The sequence below is a fragment of the Drosophila eugracilis genome, unplaced genomic scaffold, assembly GCF_018153835.1.
Source record: "Drosophila eugracilis isolate 14026-0451.02 unplaced genomic scaffold, ASM1815383v1 contig_81, whole genome shotgun sequence".
In the NCBI taxonomy this organism is placed as follows: domain Eukaryota; kingdom Metazoa; phylum Arthropoda; class Insecta; order Diptera; family Drosophilidae; genus Drosophila; species Drosophila eugracilis.
Window position 1 is genome coordinate 32,024 of NW_024573712.1, and position 20,853 is coordinate 52,876.

The window sequence follows — 20,853 nt, forward strand, 5'->3', positions numbered from 1 at the left end:
CAGACATCGATTTTACTTATAAATTTATTCAAGGTTTTTAATTCACGCACTCTTGAAAATAATTTAGGCCGTAATTCCATTGCCCCGAGGCTAGCATTTGTTCATCATCATTGCAGTTTTGGGGAGTGGTATTCTTAGTGTATCAGCTTCTGGGAGCGGGCCAATTCAAGTTGCGCTGAGGATACGCTGGTTAGGCCCTCACGCACTGTGCTGAGGTTCTCCTTCCAGGCTTGTAACAGGTCGCGGAGCTGCTCCCACTGTGGCGCTCCAAAGGTTCTATGCATTGTGGACGAGATGTGGACCTTGTGGTTAGCCTGATCCAGACGTGCGCGCACCAACTTCGTTTTCAGCACTTCAATAACAAAGGGCTCTACCTCATCCTCGTTGATCTGCAGTTCCTTCGTCAGCGTTTCAAAGGTCATTTCCGGACTGCTCTCAGCCAGCTGCATAAAGGTCAATAAGCGCATCTTCTTCATGTTTTGCTCATGGTTCAATCCCTGCGAGTTAACGAACTCCCGGTGGTCCTCGTAAAACTGAACATAGGCAGGCAGCTTCTCCGACACAAAAATGGACAGCAGGTCGTGAATGAGGTCGCCCTCCAAAAAGCGCACAGGCTTCAGCGCCAATAGAGGATCCAGCAGGAATGTATTGGGGTCGGCTAGGGCAGTCACAATGCACTTCATGGCATCCTCGCGAGCCACACAGGCATTGTCTGCCGTGTAGGTGCCCAGCAACTCGATCATAACCTTAGAAGACAGCTCCAGATTCGTGTCCTTAGTCACATCGTGCAGCAGACGGTACAACTTTTGCATCTGTTCCGATGAAGGTGGGCAGTTGGCGAACTGGGACTTGAGCTGATCCACACCAGTAAAGACTTCCAGTACCTGTTCGCATTGCTTGGCCACCTGAACGAGATGGTAGTAAACATGGTAGCGCAAAGGTGAAGCGGTGTCCAGGTTGTTAAAAAGACGCCATAGCGATTGGAGGCACACCTTGCCCAGCGGATGGTTGGGAGCCTTGGTCATCTTCTCGCAGTAGGCCAACACAATGTTTTCGCCGCGATCCAGAGGTATCTATAATTTGGCAGGATATTATTTTCTGTTAATTAAGTAGACAAGATTACTCACCGTGATCATAATAGACACAATGCTGTTGAGGATGCCGTCAATCTGCGAGGGCTCACCGTCCTTGAAGCAAACGTCGCAGACTCCAATGATCTTGTGCAAATCATCCTCGACTCCTTTGTTAGACTTCTCCGAAGAGATTTCGGCTCCCAGCTTCTTGAAATACTTGCGCAGCTCTTGCACCTTTTAATAAATCAAAGAACATTTTAGTTTTGTTTTGCAGCAAGAGGAAGACATAACCTCAATTTCGGCCAGCCGCCTAAAACCATAGTTAAAATCGTACACTTCTACTCTACCTGCTCGTCCAGGGACAGGTCTATAAAAACCGGATGCGAAGTCATGTTTTTGAAAAATGTTATTCCACTTATTTAAACAAATGCAGCTGAAAATAACACGCACACACGTCTTCGGCGCTTTGACAGCTCGAAAGGAAAGAGAGCAACCAGTGCTGCCGCCTTTACCCTGTTCCCGCTAAACAGAGATGCTCTCGAACAGAAGAGCAAAAGAAATATGATTTTATTAAGTATAACCACTTTAAAATAGATAATTTGTCTCCAGCATTAACAAAATTTATTATAAGAACAATAATAAATAAAATGTAGCTTTGTTACATTTGACACAAAGCTAAGTTTTATGGAATTATATCAGAACAAAATCTAAGAGCAGAGTTGCCGGACTTGGAAAACTTCATAAGTGACTGCTTCACAGCTACGGGACTCCCGTTATAAAAACTCTTTTCACAAGATTTGTTTTTTTTTTTTTTGAAAAATTATTTTAATACTAAAACAAAAGAGTTATAAATAATTGTAGTACATATTTGCAACAATCTGGCAGCATGATTTCGGCCAAGACCGCCGGCCACACTAGTTATATTATTCGCCTTAATTATATTATATTTGTATAACGGGCGGGGGGATCGCAGTTGCAGCCGTGATAGCTAATCGCGGCGGGGAATTATGAAATACACGGATAGATACGCAGATACGCAGCGTGCGGCTTCCTAGGGCCAACGAATCCGCGGCAGGCGGCACAACAATTTCTAGTCAACTACCATCCTCAAGTTAACTCGTGATTACATGGCCACCTCGGATTTTGTACTTGGCGGCCTGGCCTCCGTCGGCGCCACTTTCTTCACCAATCCAATCGAGGTGATTAAGACTCGAATCCAGCTGCAGGGAGAGTTGGCGGCACGGGGTACCTATGTGGAACCTTACAAAGGCATCGTGCATGCCTTTGTCACGGTGGCCAAAAACGATGGATTATTGGGCCTCCAAAAGGGTCTGGCACCCGCACTGTACTTCCAGTTCATCATCAATTCCTTCCGGTATGGGTTACCGATCCGTCTGTGATTAATAGCAACTAATTATTATTCTGCAACTCCACTTTACAGACTTAGCATTTATTCGGAGGCAATGGATCGTCGGTGGATGCACAATAAAAAGGGCGAGGTGTCCTACGGCATGGGACTCTTGTGGGGCGCCATCGGCGGCGTCGTGGGCTCCTATTGTTCCAGTCCATTTTTCCTGGTACGCTTAGATACGGATGTAGCGAAACGTTACATAAACAAACAACTTATCTAACTGAGCCGCGTGCTCATCAGCATTTTGGACCTTCCATAGATAAGAGCCTCTATTGACAACCGTCTATCAGTATCTAACTATTACTATTTCAAGATAATCGCAGAGAAATTATCATAGTATCTTAACTAAAAACGAAAATAATATCATTTTTCCGACGGATTTGATATTGGTTTGCCCCAGTTATCTCCAGATATTTGCACATTACTAAATGAGTCATAAATAATGACATAATGTATTCAGACCGAATTTTTTATGTGCACAACTAATTTGCATTTCTTAATGAATTTAACTATAATTTTTCCACGGTGTTCATATAATAATTTCAAATACTTTTTCTGGGCTTAAAGATTTAATATCTAGATCATAGAGCTTTATTTCTTTGTAAGCTTTCAATGACTTTATTAATTTTCACAATTTATTAGCTAATTTCTATTTTCAACATTACTATATTATCTTTACGTTTCAGATCAAAACGCAGTTGCAATCGCAAGCTGCCAAGCAAATTGCAGTGGGCTACCAGCATGCCCATACTTCCATGAGCGATGCATTGCGACAGATCTACGCCAAGAATGGAGTACGAGGACTCTGGCGAGGATCGGTGGCTGCGCTGCCCAGAGCGGCTTTGGGATCAGGTGCCCAGATAGCAACCTTTGGCAAGACCAAAGCCCTGCTAGTGGAGTACGATTTGGTGACCCAACCCACGTTAAACTCATTTTCGGCTGGCTTAATAGCCGGCTCCATTATGTCGGTGGCCATAACGCCGCCAGATGTGATAACTACCCGTCTTTACAACCAGGGCGTGGACGCCGAGGGACGAGGTCTTCTCTATCGCGGTTGGCTTGACTGTTTCGTTAAGATTCTGCGATCCGAGGGTGTCTACGGTATGTACAAGGGTTTCTGGGCCAACTACCTGCGCATTGCCCCACACTCAACACTGGTCCTGCTTTTCTTCGATGAGCTGATCGCTCTGCGCACAAAGTATAGCCGTCAATGACCCCAAAGATATGTGGTTAAGTAGCTTTACTTTAAGTACAAAATTGTTCGACTTGTTTGTAATGCTCAACATATATATTTTGTTTGATTATGGCTATGTTCAGATAGATAAAACGTTTTATAACATTTTATCCTCCTGAACTGTGCTTTAGTCTGTAGTGAGTAGCTCAATTTCCTAGTTCCAATCTCTAAGCCTAACCAAGCCTCAGAACCAATTTGTGCCTTCAGTAAGCTAAACATAGAGCTGTTCCTGTAGCCATTAACTATGCAATATTTTGGTGCAATAAACCAGTTAGTTTGTTACTTTTTAAAACACATTGTTTGCAAGTCTCAGTCTGGTGCTTATCGCAAGTATACCATTAGTGATCACTAGATTGTGATACAGGACGGACGTCGCATTGATGGCTACCTCGGATTTTGTGCTGGGCGGCGTGGCTGCCATGGGAGCTGGTTTGTTCACCAATCCCGTAGAGGTGATCAAGACTCGCATTCAGCTGCAAGGGGAGCTGGCTGCCCGAGGATCACATGCACAGCCGTATAAAAGTGTCTTTCAGGCCTTCGTCACAGTGGCAAAAAATGACGGAATACTGGGGCTCCAGAAAGGATTGGCTCCAGCGTTATGCTTCCAATTTGTCATCAATTCTTTCCGGTAAATGCTAGCTGTCATATAACAAAGAAAGTTTCATTTTATATATAAATTTATTGTCAGATTAAGTATTTACACCCAAGCCGTGGAGAAGGGTTTGGTGCACAACAAAACTGGGGATATATCCTTTGCGAAGGGCATGTTTTGGGGCGCCTTGGGTGGCGTTGTAGGTTCCTACTGCGCTAGCCCCTTCTTCCTGGTAAGCGATTATGTAAATCAAACTTTAGAGGTCTGATTTGGCAGACATTTGACAATGTCTCGAGCAGATAAGATAAGACCGCTGATAGCAACTTTTTCATTCCAGATCAAGACGCAACTTCAGGCACAGGCCGCCAAGCAGATCGCCGTTGGTTATCAGCATCCGCATGCCTCGATGAGCGATGCGATAAGGCAAATTTACCGGAAGAACGGAGTCTTTGGACTCTGGCGGGGATCCATGGCTAATGTTGGCCGGGCTACGGTTGCATCCGCCGTTCAAATCGCTACATTTGGCCAGGCAAAGTCTCTTTTGAAGGAAAACGGGGTGGTAACTAATCCCACAATCCTGTCCTTCTGCTCTGGGTTATCAGCTGGATCATTTGTGGCGGTGGCAATTACTCCTCTGGATGTGATCACCACTCGTCTTTATAATCAAGCGGTGGATTCCCAAGGTCGTGGTCTTTATTACAAGAGTTGGCTTGACTGCGTGCTCAAGATCCTGCGATCGGAGGGAGTGTATGGATTGTACAAGGGCTTTTGGCCAATTTACCTTAGGAGTGCCCCTTACTCCACTTTGGTGTTATTGTTCTTCGATGAGCTTATCGCCCTTCGCGAAAGATATGGCCTTCACTACTGATTTATTGAATTTTTAAAAGTCGCAAAGCGCCATTAGGAAATCAGAAATACTTCGTTTTTTAATTTATATATAATAGTTGAATACTTTGAAAGTGACAAGTGCGATTCTGAAATCAAAATTGTTAAAAATAAAGCTAATAGTTCATTAAATTATTAGGTTTCTTTTCGTTTATATGCTTTAAGTACTCAAGTTTTAAACCTTCTTCACAAATAAAACAATCCTTTCAAAATGGAAGAAATTTACTTTTTTTCTATTCAACTCAAAAAGGTGTTCGTTTCATTCCTTAAACCAAGGACCAAAATGAAAATGTTAGAAATATCAATAAAGAATTATTTTAAAACTATTTTTGTAAATAAATTTGTTTTGCAGCACTTACATTTATCGATACTATCGATAATATAATCAAACCTTTTTTTAATACAAAGTACCCAAGAAAATATATCTATTTTTTAAGTGTTAAATAAAATTTAGTAAATACATATGTACATATATATATATATATGTATATATTACACTGCTATTAATATTTCTTATTTTAAAAAGTTTAAAATAATCATTATTTAATGGATCATCACCATATTATATTATTAAATGACTTCATTTTAACTTAGGATTCAGGCAAATAGAATTCTGTTTTAAGTTACGTTTTGAATCGATATCATTTCCGATTTCTTTACAACTCTGTCGACTGCTAACAAGACGACAGTAAACAAAATGATAACGTAACATTAACTAAATTAAGGTGAAGAAATGACGAAGTCCGATTTTGTGCTGGGAGGAGTGGCTGCGATGGGGGCGGTAATGTTCACCAATCCCATCGATGTGGTCAAGACAAGGATGCAGTTGCAGGGAGAGTTGGCGGCTCGAGGAACATACGTGAAGCCCTATCGGCATCTTCCACAGGCGATGGTGCAGATCGTTCGCAATGATGGTATCATGGCATTAGAGAAGGGTCTTGCCCCGGCGTTGTGTTACCAATTTGTTCTCAACTCCATGAGGCAAGTAATTGGGGATCTCTTTGGGTTGTATTCCATATGGTTGTAAAATAGAGAGAAACTTGTTCCCAACCCTAGAAGCCAGTGGCGGGGTTAAGCAATATTTTTGAAGGGCATGAAATGTACAAAATCAAATCATCTGTTGAATAATTTTAAATTATATAATATGGAATTATTAAAATAAGTTGCCCCTTTGAAATTTGATAACATATTGTCTGAAGAGCTTTACCTAAGTAACAAGATAATGTCAAATAATTTTGTCACCTATTTATCTAATCTTTGTCAAGAAATTAAGTATGTATAAAGAAGATGATTTAAGATAGGAAATTTCTATTAAAAACTTCTTTCATATTGTAATTTTTTAATTTTATTTTAATCTTTTCTTAGACTTAGTGTTTATTCAAACGCATTGGAGCTCGGATATTTGCAAAGCGCCGATGGCTCTATATCCTTCTTCCGGGCCATGATCTTCGGAGCCTTGGGCGGCTGTTCAGGAACGTTCCTTGCTAGTCCTTTTTACATGGTACATTTAAGATATAAGCTTTATCTGATCTGGATACCTATATATATCTCCCCATTTCAGATAAAGGCACAACAGCATGCCCAGGCTGTGCAGTCAATTGCCGTGGGATTCCAGCACAAGCACACCTCGATGATAGATGCCTTCCTGCACATTTACCGAAACAATGGCATTACGGGATTTTGGCGCGGTGCGGTTCCCAGCATAAACCGAGCGCTAATCGCCTCCAGTGTCCAGATTGGCAGCTTCCCTAAAGCAAAGGCGCTGCTTAAGGATAATGGATTGGTCACCCATCCTGTTCTCCTCTCCTTTTGTGCCGGGTTGACATCGGGATCTTTTGTGTCTGTGGCCAACTCTCCTTTGGATGTGGTCACCACTCGAATGTACAATCAGCCAGTGGACGAAAAGGGACGCGGCCTTGTATACCGGGGAGTGGTGGACTGTTTTACCAAGATCCTGAAAACAGAAGGTCTCCACGGGATGTACAAGGGCTTTTGGCCCATTTACCTTCGTAGTGCTCCTCACACAACCTTGACATTCGTCTTTTTCGAAAAGTTGCTTTATTTGCGCGATAAATACGTTATTTCAGCTTAAAAAAACGGAAGTGTATGTCAATATATTTATATTGATATCAATATATATGTTTTATATATTTATATTAATATCAATATATTTGAGAACAAAATTCATTTAATAAACATGTACATGTACATGTATAGACGTTATAACATTAGATAAGCTGTTTATAATTTCGAATTTAAATTATAAGAGCTTGTTTTTTTTACTTTCTCAAAACTACTTAAATAAGTTTCTAAAATCCTTTCTTATCTTTGATCCGAGGGATAGAAAAAGAAAAAAAATATTTTGAAAACGAAAAACCGACATCGCAGTGGGACCATTTGTCGTGAAAAAACTCGATTTTGTATTCTGAGTAAAGCTTGCGCGGTCATACTGAAATCCCCATAAGTGTTGGGAAAGTCGGCGGCGTCGCATATTTTTGATTGACAAACTTATATTTTTAAATATTATTGGAAAACATGGCCTCCCCCGTATCTCAGGTGCAACAATTCTTCGACGGCTACAAACAGAATGTAGCCGGGGCACTTAATGATACTTCCAAGCCCTGGACCAAAGCCTTCGATTCCCTGGAGGAGAAGACCGGCGTGAATAGGGTCAATATTTTTTTGGGTGAGTATGCTATCCTGGCGACGTCATCGCATAGTCTTATGTGAACCAGCGCCCACGTAAAATTCCAATTTGACCCCCGGGTAATTGACTGCGTAACCAGTGAGATTTATCAAGATGCAGTGGAATTTTTCGAGATGCTTAAAAATAGCAACCTGTTATATGTAAGCAATGTTATATGTTTAAATCAGGAGGGGGTGACCAATTTGGGAATTAATCACTCGACTTAAACGTTAAAGCCCAATTAAATAGTGTGTTTTGTTTTATCACTAAGCGCTCAACCAATACAACATAGCATTTAAGCATGTGATGTGTGCGTGTAAGCAGCTACGTAGGCAGCTGCCGATGTGTGCGCGCCTTCTGTTATCCACAAAAGTTTTCATGTTTTGTGCTTTTCTTTGTTTACTTAAACGAAAGTACTTTTTCTTAGTACGCGGTGAGCAATACATTTCGTGCATTCCATAGTCTTAATATTTTACTTATTCGGAGAAAGCCCATATCTCCGGGGTCAAAAGGTCTAGAAGGTTTACAATTGAGACGTGGCGCTTGGCACACGTGGAGAAAATCTACACACCTGTGTGCGTAGTTTAATAGAGCTTAAAGTTCTCGTTCGGAGCTCTCCGGAGTTACCGATGTGGCTCTGGGATTATATTATGCTAATCAAACAGCGACGGGAGTCGCGGCGCAATGTCAGAGTTCCCCTGGTTTACCTAGGCACAGGTGAGAATGCGGTCATAATAGCAATGAGAAGATATATTGTGAAAGTCAAAAATCCCACCATAATAAACATTTATTAATCATCAAACTATTTGGCCTCATTAGTTGTTAAACATCTATACGATATATTGTCGAAAGATTTTAATTTGTGAAATATTTATAACAAAGAAGGAAAGCCAAAGTTTTACCTATTTTCGAGAGCATTGTCGACTCGGTAAAGATTCAGCAAGGGAATAAAAAAAAGTAGTTTTCAACCTTAAAACAGTTTTTAAATCAATTTTCAATTTGCATGTTACCTGTAATATTAAAACTATGATTTATAGGGCATACAACATGTCCTTTTTTACAAACATTTTTTCAAAATTACAATACGCAATGCAGAGCATAAATATAATTAGCCGCTGCCTAGAATGAATGACATCATACATTTATGGCAAAACAACTGGCCGAAGTCCGCTCATCTGGGCGGACAAAATGCAACTGGCCGGGATCAGAGGTAGGCCAAGACATCCGCTGACAACAGCTAAAGGTTTATAATTAGCCAAAGGCATGGGGCTGTTTAGGAACCCCAGGGATCCCCGAAGGGGCACCCTTAAAAGGCGATCAGATATCTGGCTAAATGCCCCTCGAATTGTCAGTCTGTTAGCAATATTGTGTAAGTTTAAAATCCCTTTGACCAACCTGCGCCTTGTAGAACCGCTCCTGCCTTGGACCTAGCCAAAGGGAAAATGCGCCACTAGGGCAACAGCAATTGACCAAGTAGACGGCAAGCATGGCAGTCGAGGGATTGGAGATCAAAATAGTGGAGCTGTTCATAGAGAATGCTATTCTGCGCTACGGTAGAACTCCAAAAGTTTATTGTAGTTTACTAACTAATTTACTATTTTCAGTTGCTTCTGGTTTTTGCGCTCTCTACCTAGTCTTCGGCTGGGGCGCCCAGCTGCTGTGCAACATCATTGGAGTGCTATACCCCGCATATATCTCCATCCATGCAATCGAGTCTAGCACAAAGCAGGACGACACCAAATGGCTGATCTACTGGGTCACATTTGGAATCTTTACGGTGATTGAATTTTTCTCCAGCCTGCTGACTTCCGTGATTCCCTTCTACTGGCTGCTGAAGGTGAGTCTAGTCTGCCTTTATTTAATGAATGATGAAAAGTATGTAACAGGTAGAAAGTATAAAGTATATATTCTTGATCAGGATCAATGGCAAAGTCGATTAAGTCATGTTCGTCTTTCTGTCCGTATGAACGCTTGAGATTAAGCATGAAGATTCTTGAAGTCCCTACGCAGAGCAAGTTTATTTCAGCATCCTACCACGCCCACAAATCACGAAAAACTAAAATCGGTGAAATCTCAGAACTATTAGATCTAGAAAGTTGAAATTCAGTATGTATAATCTTGAGATGCCAGCGCATCTTATAGCGATACCATTTTTATTTTATGTTAATATTATTTATCTATGTTATATTTATTATTTATCTATTTCGCTATTTATGAAGAAATGTAGGTTATAAGACCTTACATGGGGAGTGACGTCACTAGCAGGTACTCAACATGCTTTCTCTGACAATAGGTGGCGCTTTATGAATTTGCACTAGCAAAACTACTACGACTATAGCGTGTTTTCTTGTTTTCTTTCTATGCAGTGTGTCTTCCTTGTCTGGTGCATGCTGCCCTTTGAGCGCAACGGTTCCACCATCATCTACCACAAACTGGTGCGACCCTACTTTCTGAAACATCACGAATGTAAGTGAATTGACCTTTTAAAACTTGAAGTTAGCTAATGAGAGTATTTGTTTCCCTATCAGCCGTCGACAGGATCATTGACGATGGCATGAAGAAAGCCGCTGGAGTGCTTAAGCACGACTAGAAAGCCGATGTGCCGTAGCTCCGCCCGCTGCTCTCTTACCCATGCATTTGGTTTAGGGCCTGGTCACCAACCTCACCTCGTATTGGTTATGTTTTGCAATAAATTTTAAATCTGTACTATATTTGTTGTTAATAAGAGCACCAGTGGTCGGTCACTGAACAAGAAATCTCCGCTTGTTAAAAGTAAAACGAAAACGAGGTTTTATTAATGAACAACTATCTTCATGAGCTTGATTCCGCTTTTTCTGCGGTATCCTCCGCCTTGGCAGCTGCTCTTCGGTTCCGCCAGGCAGACATGTATGTGCGAGGGTGAATGGGCAGTAGTCCGGCGATTCCCAGCAATTCTGCAGCCGGTGTGGACAAGTGGGCACCTTTTCCTAGCCAATAGCGAATCCTCTCGGTGTTCAGGGCCACCAATCGTTCGTTGCTATCATTGGGAAGGGGATCAAAGGAACCAACCTGCTCAATGACAGGCTGGTGCTGGTTCTTGCGCCTCTGAAATCACAAGTATCTTTTATAAGCTGTAACCAATTCTATGCGTTAAAAATACACACCTCCATAACGACAATGTGATAAAAAGGCCGGTTCGTACATCCCAGGCGTACGAACCGAATGATTTTAGCCGACTTGGCATAAAAGCGGCCAATGCCACTGGCTGGCGATAGAGACATCTTCGTAGTTCTAAGTTTTTATACAAGTTATAATGGGAAATAAATATGAAATCAGAAAATGTGAATTGTTATGCAAAGCGTGACCGCCGAGAGTACTTTAAAAAATACCAAAAGAGATGGTCCCACTAGCCATTTAATTTTAAGCGTTGCCAACCCGCTCGACGTTGATATTCGCGGCTTCCTGACAACCCTGTCCCGCGCACACACAAGATGGCGTCAGAGAACGAGAAGCACGAACACTAAGGAATTTGTTCAGTGGTGTCTGTGTCTGTGAATTATATTGAAGGAAAAAAGAGTGTTTTGTTTATAAATTTAATTGCAAAAACTGCACATAGTCACACGGGGCGCGTGCACACGCACACCCACGCCCACACGTCGCCAAACAGCCAAATCAAACCCGAGAATGTTATCAATGAAGCGTTCCCCAACGAACGCCAAGTGAATTTTTTTAGACACCGAGGGACGGAAAAAAATGGCGCCCGCAGCCAGAGCAACTTGACTTTCTTTTCGGTCTATATAGTAGTTCGCCCCCGTCTCGTCGTCGGCGAACGAATGCGGTGATTTTTTCGATTTCGTCGCAGTGCGATATACCTAAAATATAAAAAAGGAAAATAAATAAAAGAAGATAGAAAGAAAAAGTGCTTGAGAACCCAAACGTTTTGAAATTTGTTGTGTATATTTTGGCTTCGAATACAGCCGCAAAAATACCATTACCAATTTCCACTTACTACTACTAGAGGAGGCTAGTATTTTGTACGTGCTTTAGAATACATACATACATACCTACATATACCACAAAGCAAGCGAGAAGTGCAATTACATTTGCGTTTGGAAATTTTGCGCTTTTTTCTCTTCCGTCCCGTTCCCCCCCGAAAAAAATTCCCGCTCCCCCTCTCTCTCTGTCTCGCTATCTGCCCCCCGCATTGTGGTAAATAATGTGCGCCGCCCAGAATCCGCCGCCCTTCGGCTATACCTGGGGCTTTGCGGACAACAGCAGCCGCACCGCCGAATCGGTACTGGAGATATCGCCTAACATCAACTATACGGTCAGCGGGGAGTCGGTAAGTTTTAACCAAATTTTATGTTATTACTAAAAAAAAAAAACCTTTGAAAGCTGCCAGGATATTCGTATTATCCACCTTTCCCGCCCACTTCAGGTGCGTGTGTGTGAAGGTGTTGCTGTTGCTTTCCCACACCGAATTGTGTTGTGGCCACCAACGCATACATATGTACATACATACAAATGCACACACGCACTGCGTTACAGTCGCACTCGCTCGCCTCACCAACACTCGCTGTTTTCGCCAACGAACTGTGTATGTATACGGCCCGACTGGCATTCACGTATACGGTATACGTGGATAACGAGCAACTGCGACATACAGACATACCTACATGTACAATGTATATATGAATACGCCACACTTTATGTAACTGCGTTGTCATGCGAATATACGAATATGTATATAAATATATATATATGTATAAGGGGAATGGAGCGAGTGTGTTAGAATTCTTTTACCATACATCCATACGGTTTTTTTTCGTTTCCATTTCATTCGTAAACATTCATAATTTGGTATTTGTAAAAGCGAATGCGTACACAATTGGCTCTGTGTGCAAAGAAATTCCCAAAATAAAAACACGCGCACCTGGCAAATGGGTAAATAAATAAATAAGGCGTAAACCCCACAACCCATTCCCAAACCCAATCTAGCCAATTAATTAGCGGGAAGGTCGTGAAATTTTCAAAAGTCTGGCAGCTGGCAAAGGCAATCGATGCTAATCGATATTTTTGTACACTATGTATCGCTAACCTAATTTTAGTTCTATTAATAATTATGGCTTTCCTTTTGATTTTGTTGTTGTTGTTTTTGCTTTATGGAGAGCAACAATTTTTGTTGTGCAATTGGCAGGAGAAATAGCGTTATTGTTTTTATTTATGTATTTTTTGTTGTTGTTGTTGCTGGCACTTACACAATTGCACACGAGGCAAATTCGCCGCACTTGCGCGCCTGATTACGACGTGTGTGTGCGTCAGTAGATAATTCGCCGCACTTACTTTCATGCAGCTGTGTGTGTGTGTGTATACGCACGCATACACTCCCAAAAATGACGTGAGCTCTTTGGTGTGCGTTTTGTCGTGCGTGTGTTTTGATTACTTTTGCCGTACCGTTTTGGCGCCCATCACACACACACTCACATGCCACGATGTCCAATTGCACTTACACACAAGGAGTGAAAAAGGCGCGCTTTTTGCAAACATACCCTCTCGTCATCAAATCCCCACCCCTTTTCTCTCTGTTTATCATCTGTTGCCGCACTGCTGGCTGCGCAGGTGTAGCGTGGTTATTGGTTATCAATCAGAGCGAAAAAAAACAAACAACAAAACCATAGCACGATTGTAAGCAATTACCGCTAACCTGAAGCGCAGCTTGCAGATCTTGGCATAGCGAGTAGCGACTGTACTTGTTAAGTTTAAGTTCTCTCAAAAAAAGCTTTTAAACGTGCATTCATTCAGATTTCGGGACTACATATAAGTAAACGTTTTTCCAAACCAATCTATAATATTTAAGAAACATAAGCAAAGACGTTCTACAACTAACAGGGTAGTGGAAATCTAAAAAAAATCCATGGAATTCTTAAGTTTATCAATGGATATGGTAAAATTAACAAAAAAAAGTTTAATGTTAAAAAAAAAAAAAAATTCAAAAATGAAGTACACTTTGTAGATTACCTATTAATTGCCCATAGAAACATTGACAGTTACTTAATTGAGTAAAAATTAAAAATGAGTGCATTAACCTCACAAACCACGTGTAATTCTGTACATACATATGTACATATATATGTATGTAGTTACAAACGTAGACTGTATTGTTTACTGATTTTTTTATGTGGATTTTGTTTTTAGTTAGTAGTAATATAAACCTTAGCCTGGTATTTAATTTTAGTTATTCAAAAATTACCCAAAACGACAAAAGTATTAAAATCCTTTATTTCAGATGCCCTACCTGTTATCGACGGATGGATCATTGTCCGTTCAAAAGGATGTCAAAGGCCTTACAGCTGGCGGTAAAAATAATGTCGTTCGTCGTATGTTTGTCGTAAACGATCCATCATTTCCGCCTGGAACACAAAGGTGCGTTTATGCTCCAGAGGTCCGAGTTCCAACCAACAAAATCATCAACTATACCCCTTTTTACATCCCTTTGCAGAGTTATAACCGCCGGTGGAGCATCGACGGTGGTCAAGAAACAGGACCCAAATCAGCAGGTCCTGAGCCTCGACAAGAACTGTAAGTGGATCGATTCAAAGCGAATCCAAAACCCTTCGAATCGAATCAGTGTTGCACGCATTGCTGTTACTGTGTTGTGATTATCTATATATTTTGGGTTTTCTGTTAATCGATTGTTTTTCTCTCTCTACTCCCGTTTATTTATTTTATTTATTTTTTTTTTTAATTCTCGCTCGATCTCGCTCGCCCTTGAATTCAACCCGAAAAACCGAACCCCAAAAATCCACCATCTCCTACAAAACTCCCACCGTGCTTGTGTGTTTGCCCGTATTGCTATTGCACCTGATTCATCAACGACCCACCGATCATTTCGCTAACTGAACCGCACAAACACAACATCACTTTGCAACCATTTAACACCACACACAACAACACCTCATCACTTGGCGGGCGGCGGGCGCGGGCTGATCGAACCTTCTTCAACGAATCCATCGAAACGAAACAACAGATCTGTTAGTAGATCCGGCCACAGCCGCAGCAGCTGCAGCCGCTGCTGGTGGGGATCCGGGGCTCGCCCACCATCACACGTTGACCAACGGCAGCATTGTTGATGCCAAGACCGGACAGACGGTGCTAACTGCCGGATCTGCGGCGGCCAAGTCGCACTTCAGCTCGATCGGAGCACTGCATCTCACGCAAGAGGAGTGCAACGAGATCCTGATCAAGCGCGCCATCGCTGCCGGCCACCATCAGACGCACACAATCACCGCTGCCGACGGATCCCATCACCATGCGTCCGGCGGGACACCAAGTAAGCATCTCAAATCTGTGTTTGTTACCCCTGCTCCAGTCCCTCCTGCCACAAACTCCTCCACACACACACACTACAATCCGTTCCCCGATTGAAGTAATTCCACCGTAAACTATCCGGCATATTGGTAACATTCTCGGTTCCGGTTGCTTTTATCCGGCTGCGTGGCATATTTAAGTTATACGTTGTAATCATAGTTTTTGCCATTGTTTAGTTTGCCTAACGTTGTTTTAAGTTGTATTAACCCCAAATGAACCCAAATATTTTGATTTGCATATATAGTTTGTTCGGATCTTTGATTTTTTTCCTTTTGTTTCTTCTCTATTTTTTTTTTGTATCTTCCTTTGAATTCCATTTGGCTTTTGTTCCGTTGGCGGTGCAACAACACTCTTAGGTGACATACTTCCTGGTATTTCAGTTCAAGTACAGAAAGTAATACAAGGACTAGAGGATAACGAGGACTCACAGGGCGAAGCACCCAACTTAAAGTTGGAGCCAGGCACATTAGAGTTGTCCCCGAAGACCGAACTACAGGAATCAATGCATTTCAGCGAAGTAAGTAGTGGATTTTTTTTGGATCAATAATCAATATAAAAATACTAATTGATTTTCATTATTTTCTTTAGACGGACGCCACCATTAAGAAGGAACGCCCGTACAGTTGCGACGAGTGCGGCAAGTCCTTTCTGCTCAAGCATCATTTGACAACCCACGCACGCGTGCACACAGGTGGTTGTTCTTGTTCCTGGCAGAATATCTTTAACTATCGAACAGGCCTAATTATTCCATTTGTCCCCACAGGTGAACGGCCCCACATCTGCACCCATTGCGGCAAGAGCTTCGCGCACAAGCACTGTCTCAACACTCACCTGCTGCTTCACTCCACGGAGAGACCTTATCAGTGCCAGGAGTGCAAGAAGAGCTTCACCCTCAAGCACCATCTGCTGACCCATTCGCGGGTCCACAGCCGAGAGAGACCCTTTGTCTGCCAGGAGTGCGGACGCGCCTTTCCGCTTAAGCGACACCTGGTCACGCACAGCAAGTTCCACGCCGGCGAGCGGCCGTATGTCTGTGAGGAATGCGGTGAGAGCTTTGCCCAGGAGAACCACCTGATTATGCACTCGCGGTGAGTTGTAATTTTAATGAAATCAATGATTATTGGCCTGACCTTTGCTCTTCCTTCCCGCCCAGCTTCCACGGTTCATTGAATCCATTTGTTTGTGCTGAATGCGGAGCTTCGTTTCCACGAAAGTTCCAATTGGTTAACCACGGACGTATTCACGGCAAAATCCCCCACTCGTGCACCGTGTGCGGCAAGGAGTTTCTACAAAAGCGAACACTAGTTTCCCACATGAGGTAAGCACACAGCATTGATTGTCATAAAGCAACCTTATCTAAGAACTCCTTTCTCTAAAGGCGCGTACATACTGGAGAGCAGGCGCATCCCTGTGTCAGCTGCGGCGAGGGATTCCTCACCAAGGCCGAGCTGCATCAGCATGTGAGGACGGCTCACAATGGAGTCAATCCCAACACGAGCAGTGCCACCATAATAGCCAATCAGCAGGTTTGTACATGAGCCTTTAATAATTTTTGTAAATAGAGATTGAATGATTTGAATTTAAAACTCAAGCAGCTGCAACAGGCCCATCATCATCAGGCCGGTCAGCAGACGCATCCGCAGACCATAACCGTGGTAAGCAATCCTGGTAACTCTACGTTGCTGACTGTTTCCACCACGGATGCCAATGGTGTGGCACGTCCGCAGTTTGTTTGCCGGTAAGTTGTGGTCCCCAATCAGTAGAATTTTCTTAATTTTTTCTATCATCATAGGGAATGTGGTAGCGCTTTTAATAGCCGAGAGGCCTTGGCACTTCATTTGCGCCTACACACTGGCGACAAGAGCCTAATGACAGATCTGTGTGCCTTGACAGCCGCGCTGCCGGGTCATTTCTTGAGCACGGCAAGCTTGAACCCGGGCACTGTGGTCACGGCCAATCCGAATCTGGTTGGTCAGAGCCCTGTGCCAGTGCAGATCATATCGTCCACCGGTCAGGTGATGTCTCAGACCACGCTGGTGCAGGCCGCCAATTCGACCCATCCCCAAGCTGTGGTCACCGCGGTGCCTACGATGCCCGTGCACGGTCAGCAACAGCACCTGCAGCACGTGGCCCAGCAGCAGCAGCAACAACAGCAACAGCAGCAACAACAACAGCAGCATGTCGTCTCTGTGGCGCCGGCCAATAAGCCGAAGTCCCATTTCTGTGCCAGCTGCGGCAAGGGATTCGCCGCCAAGCACGGACTCATGCAGCACAATCGGCGTCACCCGAACGGCGGATGCACGGTGCGCACCCACGTGTGTGAATGCGGCAAGGCCTTCTTCCAGAAGAACCACCTGATGCTGCACCAGCGCCAGCATTTGGAGACGAAGCCAGCCATATCGCAGCAACAGGTATGCTAGACTCCAGTCCCAGACCAGTGCCTCTCCGATAGCCCGATAATCAGATAATCAGTTAACCCAGATAACCTGATTCCCGTCACCCCGCCCCGGATCCGATCCGAACCGCTCCGTTCCGCTCTTTAATGCTTTGATTTACACTACTTAGTTACAGTTAAGTCTAATTCTAGTTGGGAGTAAGTTAGGCGGCCCTAACGTACATGTAAAAAACTAAGCACCTAAACAATGTTATCAATTCAAAAATAAAACGATTCTTATTGGTATTCCGAAGAGGCTTTGTCGGTCAGTCGGGAAGCTGCGAACAGTTTTCTAGCTTACTCTAAGTTAAATGTCCACTTGTTTTGCGTCACCATCTATCTGCAATGCCCGCCCATATAACCCATCTATACATATATGTACCACTGAACCAATGAAACAGAATCTGAAACATAATCGCATTACCTTTTCCAATACTTTGCAGCTTGTTGTACCAACTACTTCTTACTAAGAATTAAACGAAACAGAAAAACTGAAAAAAAAATGATAAACAAAACCACAAAATGAACATTAAAGCTAATCAAACGAAAACCAACTCGAGCGACATCCATTCGCACAAGCGCACATGCACAGTTTTGAATTTAAATTCAAATTGAGATTCGAAAAATATTGGAGTTGTCAATTCTGAACCTATCGAATCCTATGAGATATGTGTGTGTGTGCATGTGCGGGTGTGTCTGCCTATGTGAAGGTGTGTCTGTCTATGCGTGTTCTCTCACCAAATCTATAAATCAAAATAAGCCAATAACTCTGCAATGAATACAATCTAATCGTATCGTATTAAATCGAATTCCATTGAAAAGGCTTCAGTTTGCGCGTTTAGGTGTGTATGAAATATCCAAATTATCGCTAATTCTCTATAAGTGTTCCTATATATATCATGATATTATGTTGTATGTATTTCGTTGTTTTTACTGTTTTTATTGTTGTTTGTCGTATGCTTAGAGATATCCCTAATTATAGTCGACTCTGCCTGCGTCTGTCCTGTATTTCAATAATCCATCTTTTAATATTTTATGTGCTCTATTTTCTTTATTTTCCCTTTCCCTTGAAGCTTGCAACATGTTGCTTGTGTCCTCTTTGCCTGAGCGTAATCTTTAGTTTAGTTAATATTATTTCTGCATATATAGTCGTCTAATCGAGAGGCTGAAATGGCCATGAGTCTCTAACCGGCTTGAGCTAAACCTCTTTTGCCCTTCCCCATTTTTACAGGAGGCCTCTGCCCAACAGCAACTGGCGTCTGCCGGCGAACAGCAACAGGTGCAGGTACAGATAATGCCCGATGGCCAGATTCACGGAAAGGTGATTAAGTACGAGATCTGCCGCAATGTGTTGCCGGAGGATCAACAGCAGGAGCAGGCGGACATGAGCGCTGAGTAATCGAGAGCGTTTGTAAATATATATAAGTGAAAAGTGGAAAAGCAACATCAGCAGCACCATAGATAGCAACAGCAACAGGAAAAGCATCAGTAGGAACACCTTCAGCGAAAAACGGATCACCAGCGCACACGGGCAGACACAGGCAGATCCCTCCCAGAAAGGTCCTCGAAGTGGGGCGCATGCGTTTAAAGCTATTCCCTTAAATGTAATATTCTAGTTAGTCTTAGGTTACCAGCTAAGTAATCGCATTGTACACATAAAAGTTAACTAGCGTTACAGACATGAACACACACACCTTATATAATATATATATATACAGACATATATAGATTTACGTATAGAGAGTATCTGTTAATTTTTGCGATGCCTTGGTCGCATCTAAAACAACAACCTGTATGAGTTGCAAGTTTTAAAGCGTTACGTTCAATTGGTTTTACGCATTACACGAGTTTTAAATAACACAACTTATACACAAACTTATATTCAACTAGATGACAAATAGTTATGCTTAAGTGTAAACTGTATACATATTAACACGAAACATAGATGAGTACGGATAGTTCTAGACACTAGTATGCGTTGCACTTGAATACGTAACCAGCGGCTCCAATCCAGATATGGCGTGGATGTTTGCGTGGTCGCGATCGTGGGCATGGACTTGGGCCTGTGGTTGATCCCTGCCCAGAATCGCGTTGGTGCAGCACATTTCGAATGTACATAAAGAAACCGGAGCTCGCTGTAGTCCCAGGCAAATGCATAACAGGTCTGACTCCAGTTGGAGTCTAAACTGGGACTAAGGAATGTGGAGTAGGTGCCTGGCACAAAAACTAGCTAACACAGATATTCAACACGAACACGAACAGCGAGAGAAATCTCTAGCGTAGGTGACTGCAATTGTTTGACAACCCAAAACACCAGCCTAGCAAACGAAAAACTTTAAACATTATTCAATGAAATTAGAACACAAGAAGCAGCTAACAAGAACAGACATTCTTATAACCAAACCCACATCATGTAATGCACGCTTGGCGACGTATATCACACACAAACACACTGTAAAAATTCTACGTTAAGTCTTAGGAATGCGTTAAAGCAGACGGAACATAATTGGTAATTATCGTAATCTGATAAATGAAACAATAAATAATGAACCTACACTAAGCATATATTTTAATATGTAAGCCTTAAAGAAATACAAACGGAAAATATGAATTATAATAAACAAAACAACGTGTAATTGCAATTAATGCTGAATTGTTCAAGCATTGCAAAAATGTTCACCTTGCGAACATACTATGGGGGTTCTTATCTATACTTTTATATTAACTCGCCAGGCATCGATCATTTAGTGTTCTATCTCCTGATAAGAACAGCGCCACATACCTTGCGATCTATAATAACAATTTGGTTTGGATATGACCTAATGTTCTTGCCCTTTAATTGGTTGTAATATCAATAGACTTCAATCAATATGGAAGTATTGCGTCAAAGCTATGTAATCTAAGACTTGAATCAATTGGCCCTACAGCTTTGTCTCGCAGTGTACCGACCAAGGAACTTTCTTTTGTCAAAAAATGAATGAATAACTTATTTATAGATTTGCTGATTAAACAAACAAACGCAAATATTTGCCATATTGACTGTGAGTCAACTCAATTGCAATTTTTCAGCAGTAAATCGTTGAGTAACTTAAAGTATGAGCATGGGAAGGGAATTATCTACAGTATATTAAGAGTGTATGCAAATTATGTAGAATACCAAGGTAAGGGTAAGAGCAGATAAGATAATACTA

At 42.3% G+C, this 20,853-nt stretch overlaps 7 protein-coding genes across 23 annotated transcripts; 5 read left to right on the forward strand and 2 right to left on the reverse strand.

Moving 5' to 3' along the window:
* Positions 1–6: 6 nt before the first annotated feature.
* LOC108106456 (eukaryotic translation initiation factor 3 subunit M) lies at positions 7–1,564 on the reverse strand. Its single transcript, XM_017213522.2, has 3 exons — positions 1,421–1,564; positions 1,128–1,307; positions 7–1,073 (listed from the first exon to the last, which is right to left on the reverse strand). Exons 1-3 carry the CDS (start codon positions 1,463–1,465, stop codon positions 135–137), a joined length of 1,164 nt encoding a protein of 387 aa, XP_017069011.1. The 5' UTR covers positions 1,466–1,564; the 3' UTR covers positions 7–134.
* A 314-nt stretch (positions 1,565–1,878) lies between these two features.
* Positions 1,879–4,010, forward strand: LOC108106460 (solute carrier family 25 member 35). The gene is made up of 3 exons (XM_017213525.2): positions 1,879–2,448; positions 2,515–2,650; positions 3,171–4,010. Exons 1-3 carry the CDS (start codon positions 2,201–2,203, stop codon positions 3,696–3,698), a joined length of 912 nt encoding a protein of 303 aa, XP_017069014.1. The 5' UTR covers positions 1,879–2,200; the 3' UTR covers positions 3,699–4,010.
* Positions 4,011–4,070: 60 nt separating this feature from the next.
* LOC108106459 (solute carrier family 25 member 35) lies at positions 4,071–5,585 on the forward strand. Its single transcript, XM_017213524.2, has 3 exons — positions 4,071–4,346; positions 4,407–4,542; positions 4,648–5,585. Exons 1-3 carry the CDS (start codon positions 4,099–4,101, stop codon positions 5,176–5,178), a joined length of 915 nt encoding a protein of 304 aa, XP_017069013.1. The 5' UTR covers positions 4,071–4,098; the 3' UTR covers positions 5,179–5,585.
* A 188-nt stretch (positions 5,586–5,773) lies between these two features.
* Positions 5,774–7,426, forward strand: LOC108106457 (solute carrier family 25 member 35). The gene is made up of 3 exons (XM_017213523.2): positions 5,774–6,176; positions 6,561–6,696; positions 6,757–7,426. Exons 1-3 carry the CDS (start codon positions 5,929–5,931, stop codon positions 7,285–7,287), a joined length of 915 nt encoding a protein of 304 aa, XP_017069012.1. The 5' UTR covers positions 5,774–5,928; the 3' UTR covers positions 7,288–7,426.
* Positions 7,427–7,645: 219 nt separating this feature from the next.
* LOC108106461 (receptor expression-enhancing protein 5) lies at positions 7,646–10,587 on the forward strand. 3 transcript variants are annotated; one of them, XM_017213526.2, is made up of 4 exons: positions 7,646–7,881; positions 9,486–9,718; positions 10,248–10,347; positions 10,410–10,587. In XM_017213526.2, the coding sequence occupies exons 1-4, from the start codon at positions 7,731–7,733 to the stop codon at positions 10,469–10,471; spliced, it is 546 nt and encodes a 181-aa protein (XP_017069015.1). In that variant the 5' UTR covers positions 7,646–7,730; the 3' UTR covers positions 10,472–10,587. The 3 variants fall into 3 exon arrangements, with proteins under 3 accessions (XP_017069015.1, XP_017069017.1, XP_017069018.1); XM_017213528.2 differs by lacking the exon at positions 7,646–7,881 and adding an exon at positions 8,213–8,598; XM_017213529.1 differs by lacking the exon at positions 7,646–7,881 and adding an exon at positions 9,316–9,434.
* A 60-nt stretch (positions 10,588–10,647) lies between these two features.
* Positions 10,648–11,263, reverse strand: LOC108106462 (probable 28S ribosomal protein S16, mitochondrial). Its single transcript, XM_017213530.1, has 2 exons — positions 11,025–11,263; positions 10,648–10,965 (listed from the first exon to the last, which is right to left on the reverse strand). Exons 1-2 carry the CDS (start codon positions 11,139–11,141, stop codon positions 10,693–10,695), a joined length of 390 nt encoding a protein of 129 aa, XP_017069019.1. The 5' UTR covers positions 11,142–11,263; the 3' UTR covers positions 10,648–10,692.
* Positions 11,264–11,348: 85 nt separating this feature from the next.
* On the forward strand, positions 11,349–20,218 carry LOC108106451 (zinc finger protein 665). Of its 15 annotated transcripts, none has more exons than XM_017213501.2 (12): positions 11,349–12,202; positions 14,147–14,283; positions 14,360–14,439; positions 14,888–15,190; positions 15,549–15,745; positions 15,817–15,922; positions 15,992–16,316; positions 16,382–16,546; positions 16,607–16,754; positions 16,824–16,966; positions 17,021–17,639; positions 18,894–20,218. In XM_017213501.2, the coding sequence occupies exons 1-12, from the start codon at positions 12,077–12,079 to the stop codon at positions 19,059–19,061; spliced, it is 2,517 nt and encodes an 838-aa protein (XP_017068990.1). In that variant the 5' UTR covers positions 11,349–12,076; the 3' UTR covers positions 19,062–20,218. The 15 variants fall into 15 exon arrangements, with proteins under 15 accessions (XP_017068990.1, XP_017068988.1, XP_017068989.1 ...); XM_017213499.2 differs by having other exon boundaries at positions 11,350–12,202; positions 16,821–16,966; XM_017213500.2 differs by having other exon boundaries at positions 11,350–12,202; positions 15,817–15,919; positions 16,821–16,966.
* Positions 20,219–20,853: the final 635 nt, after the last annotated feature.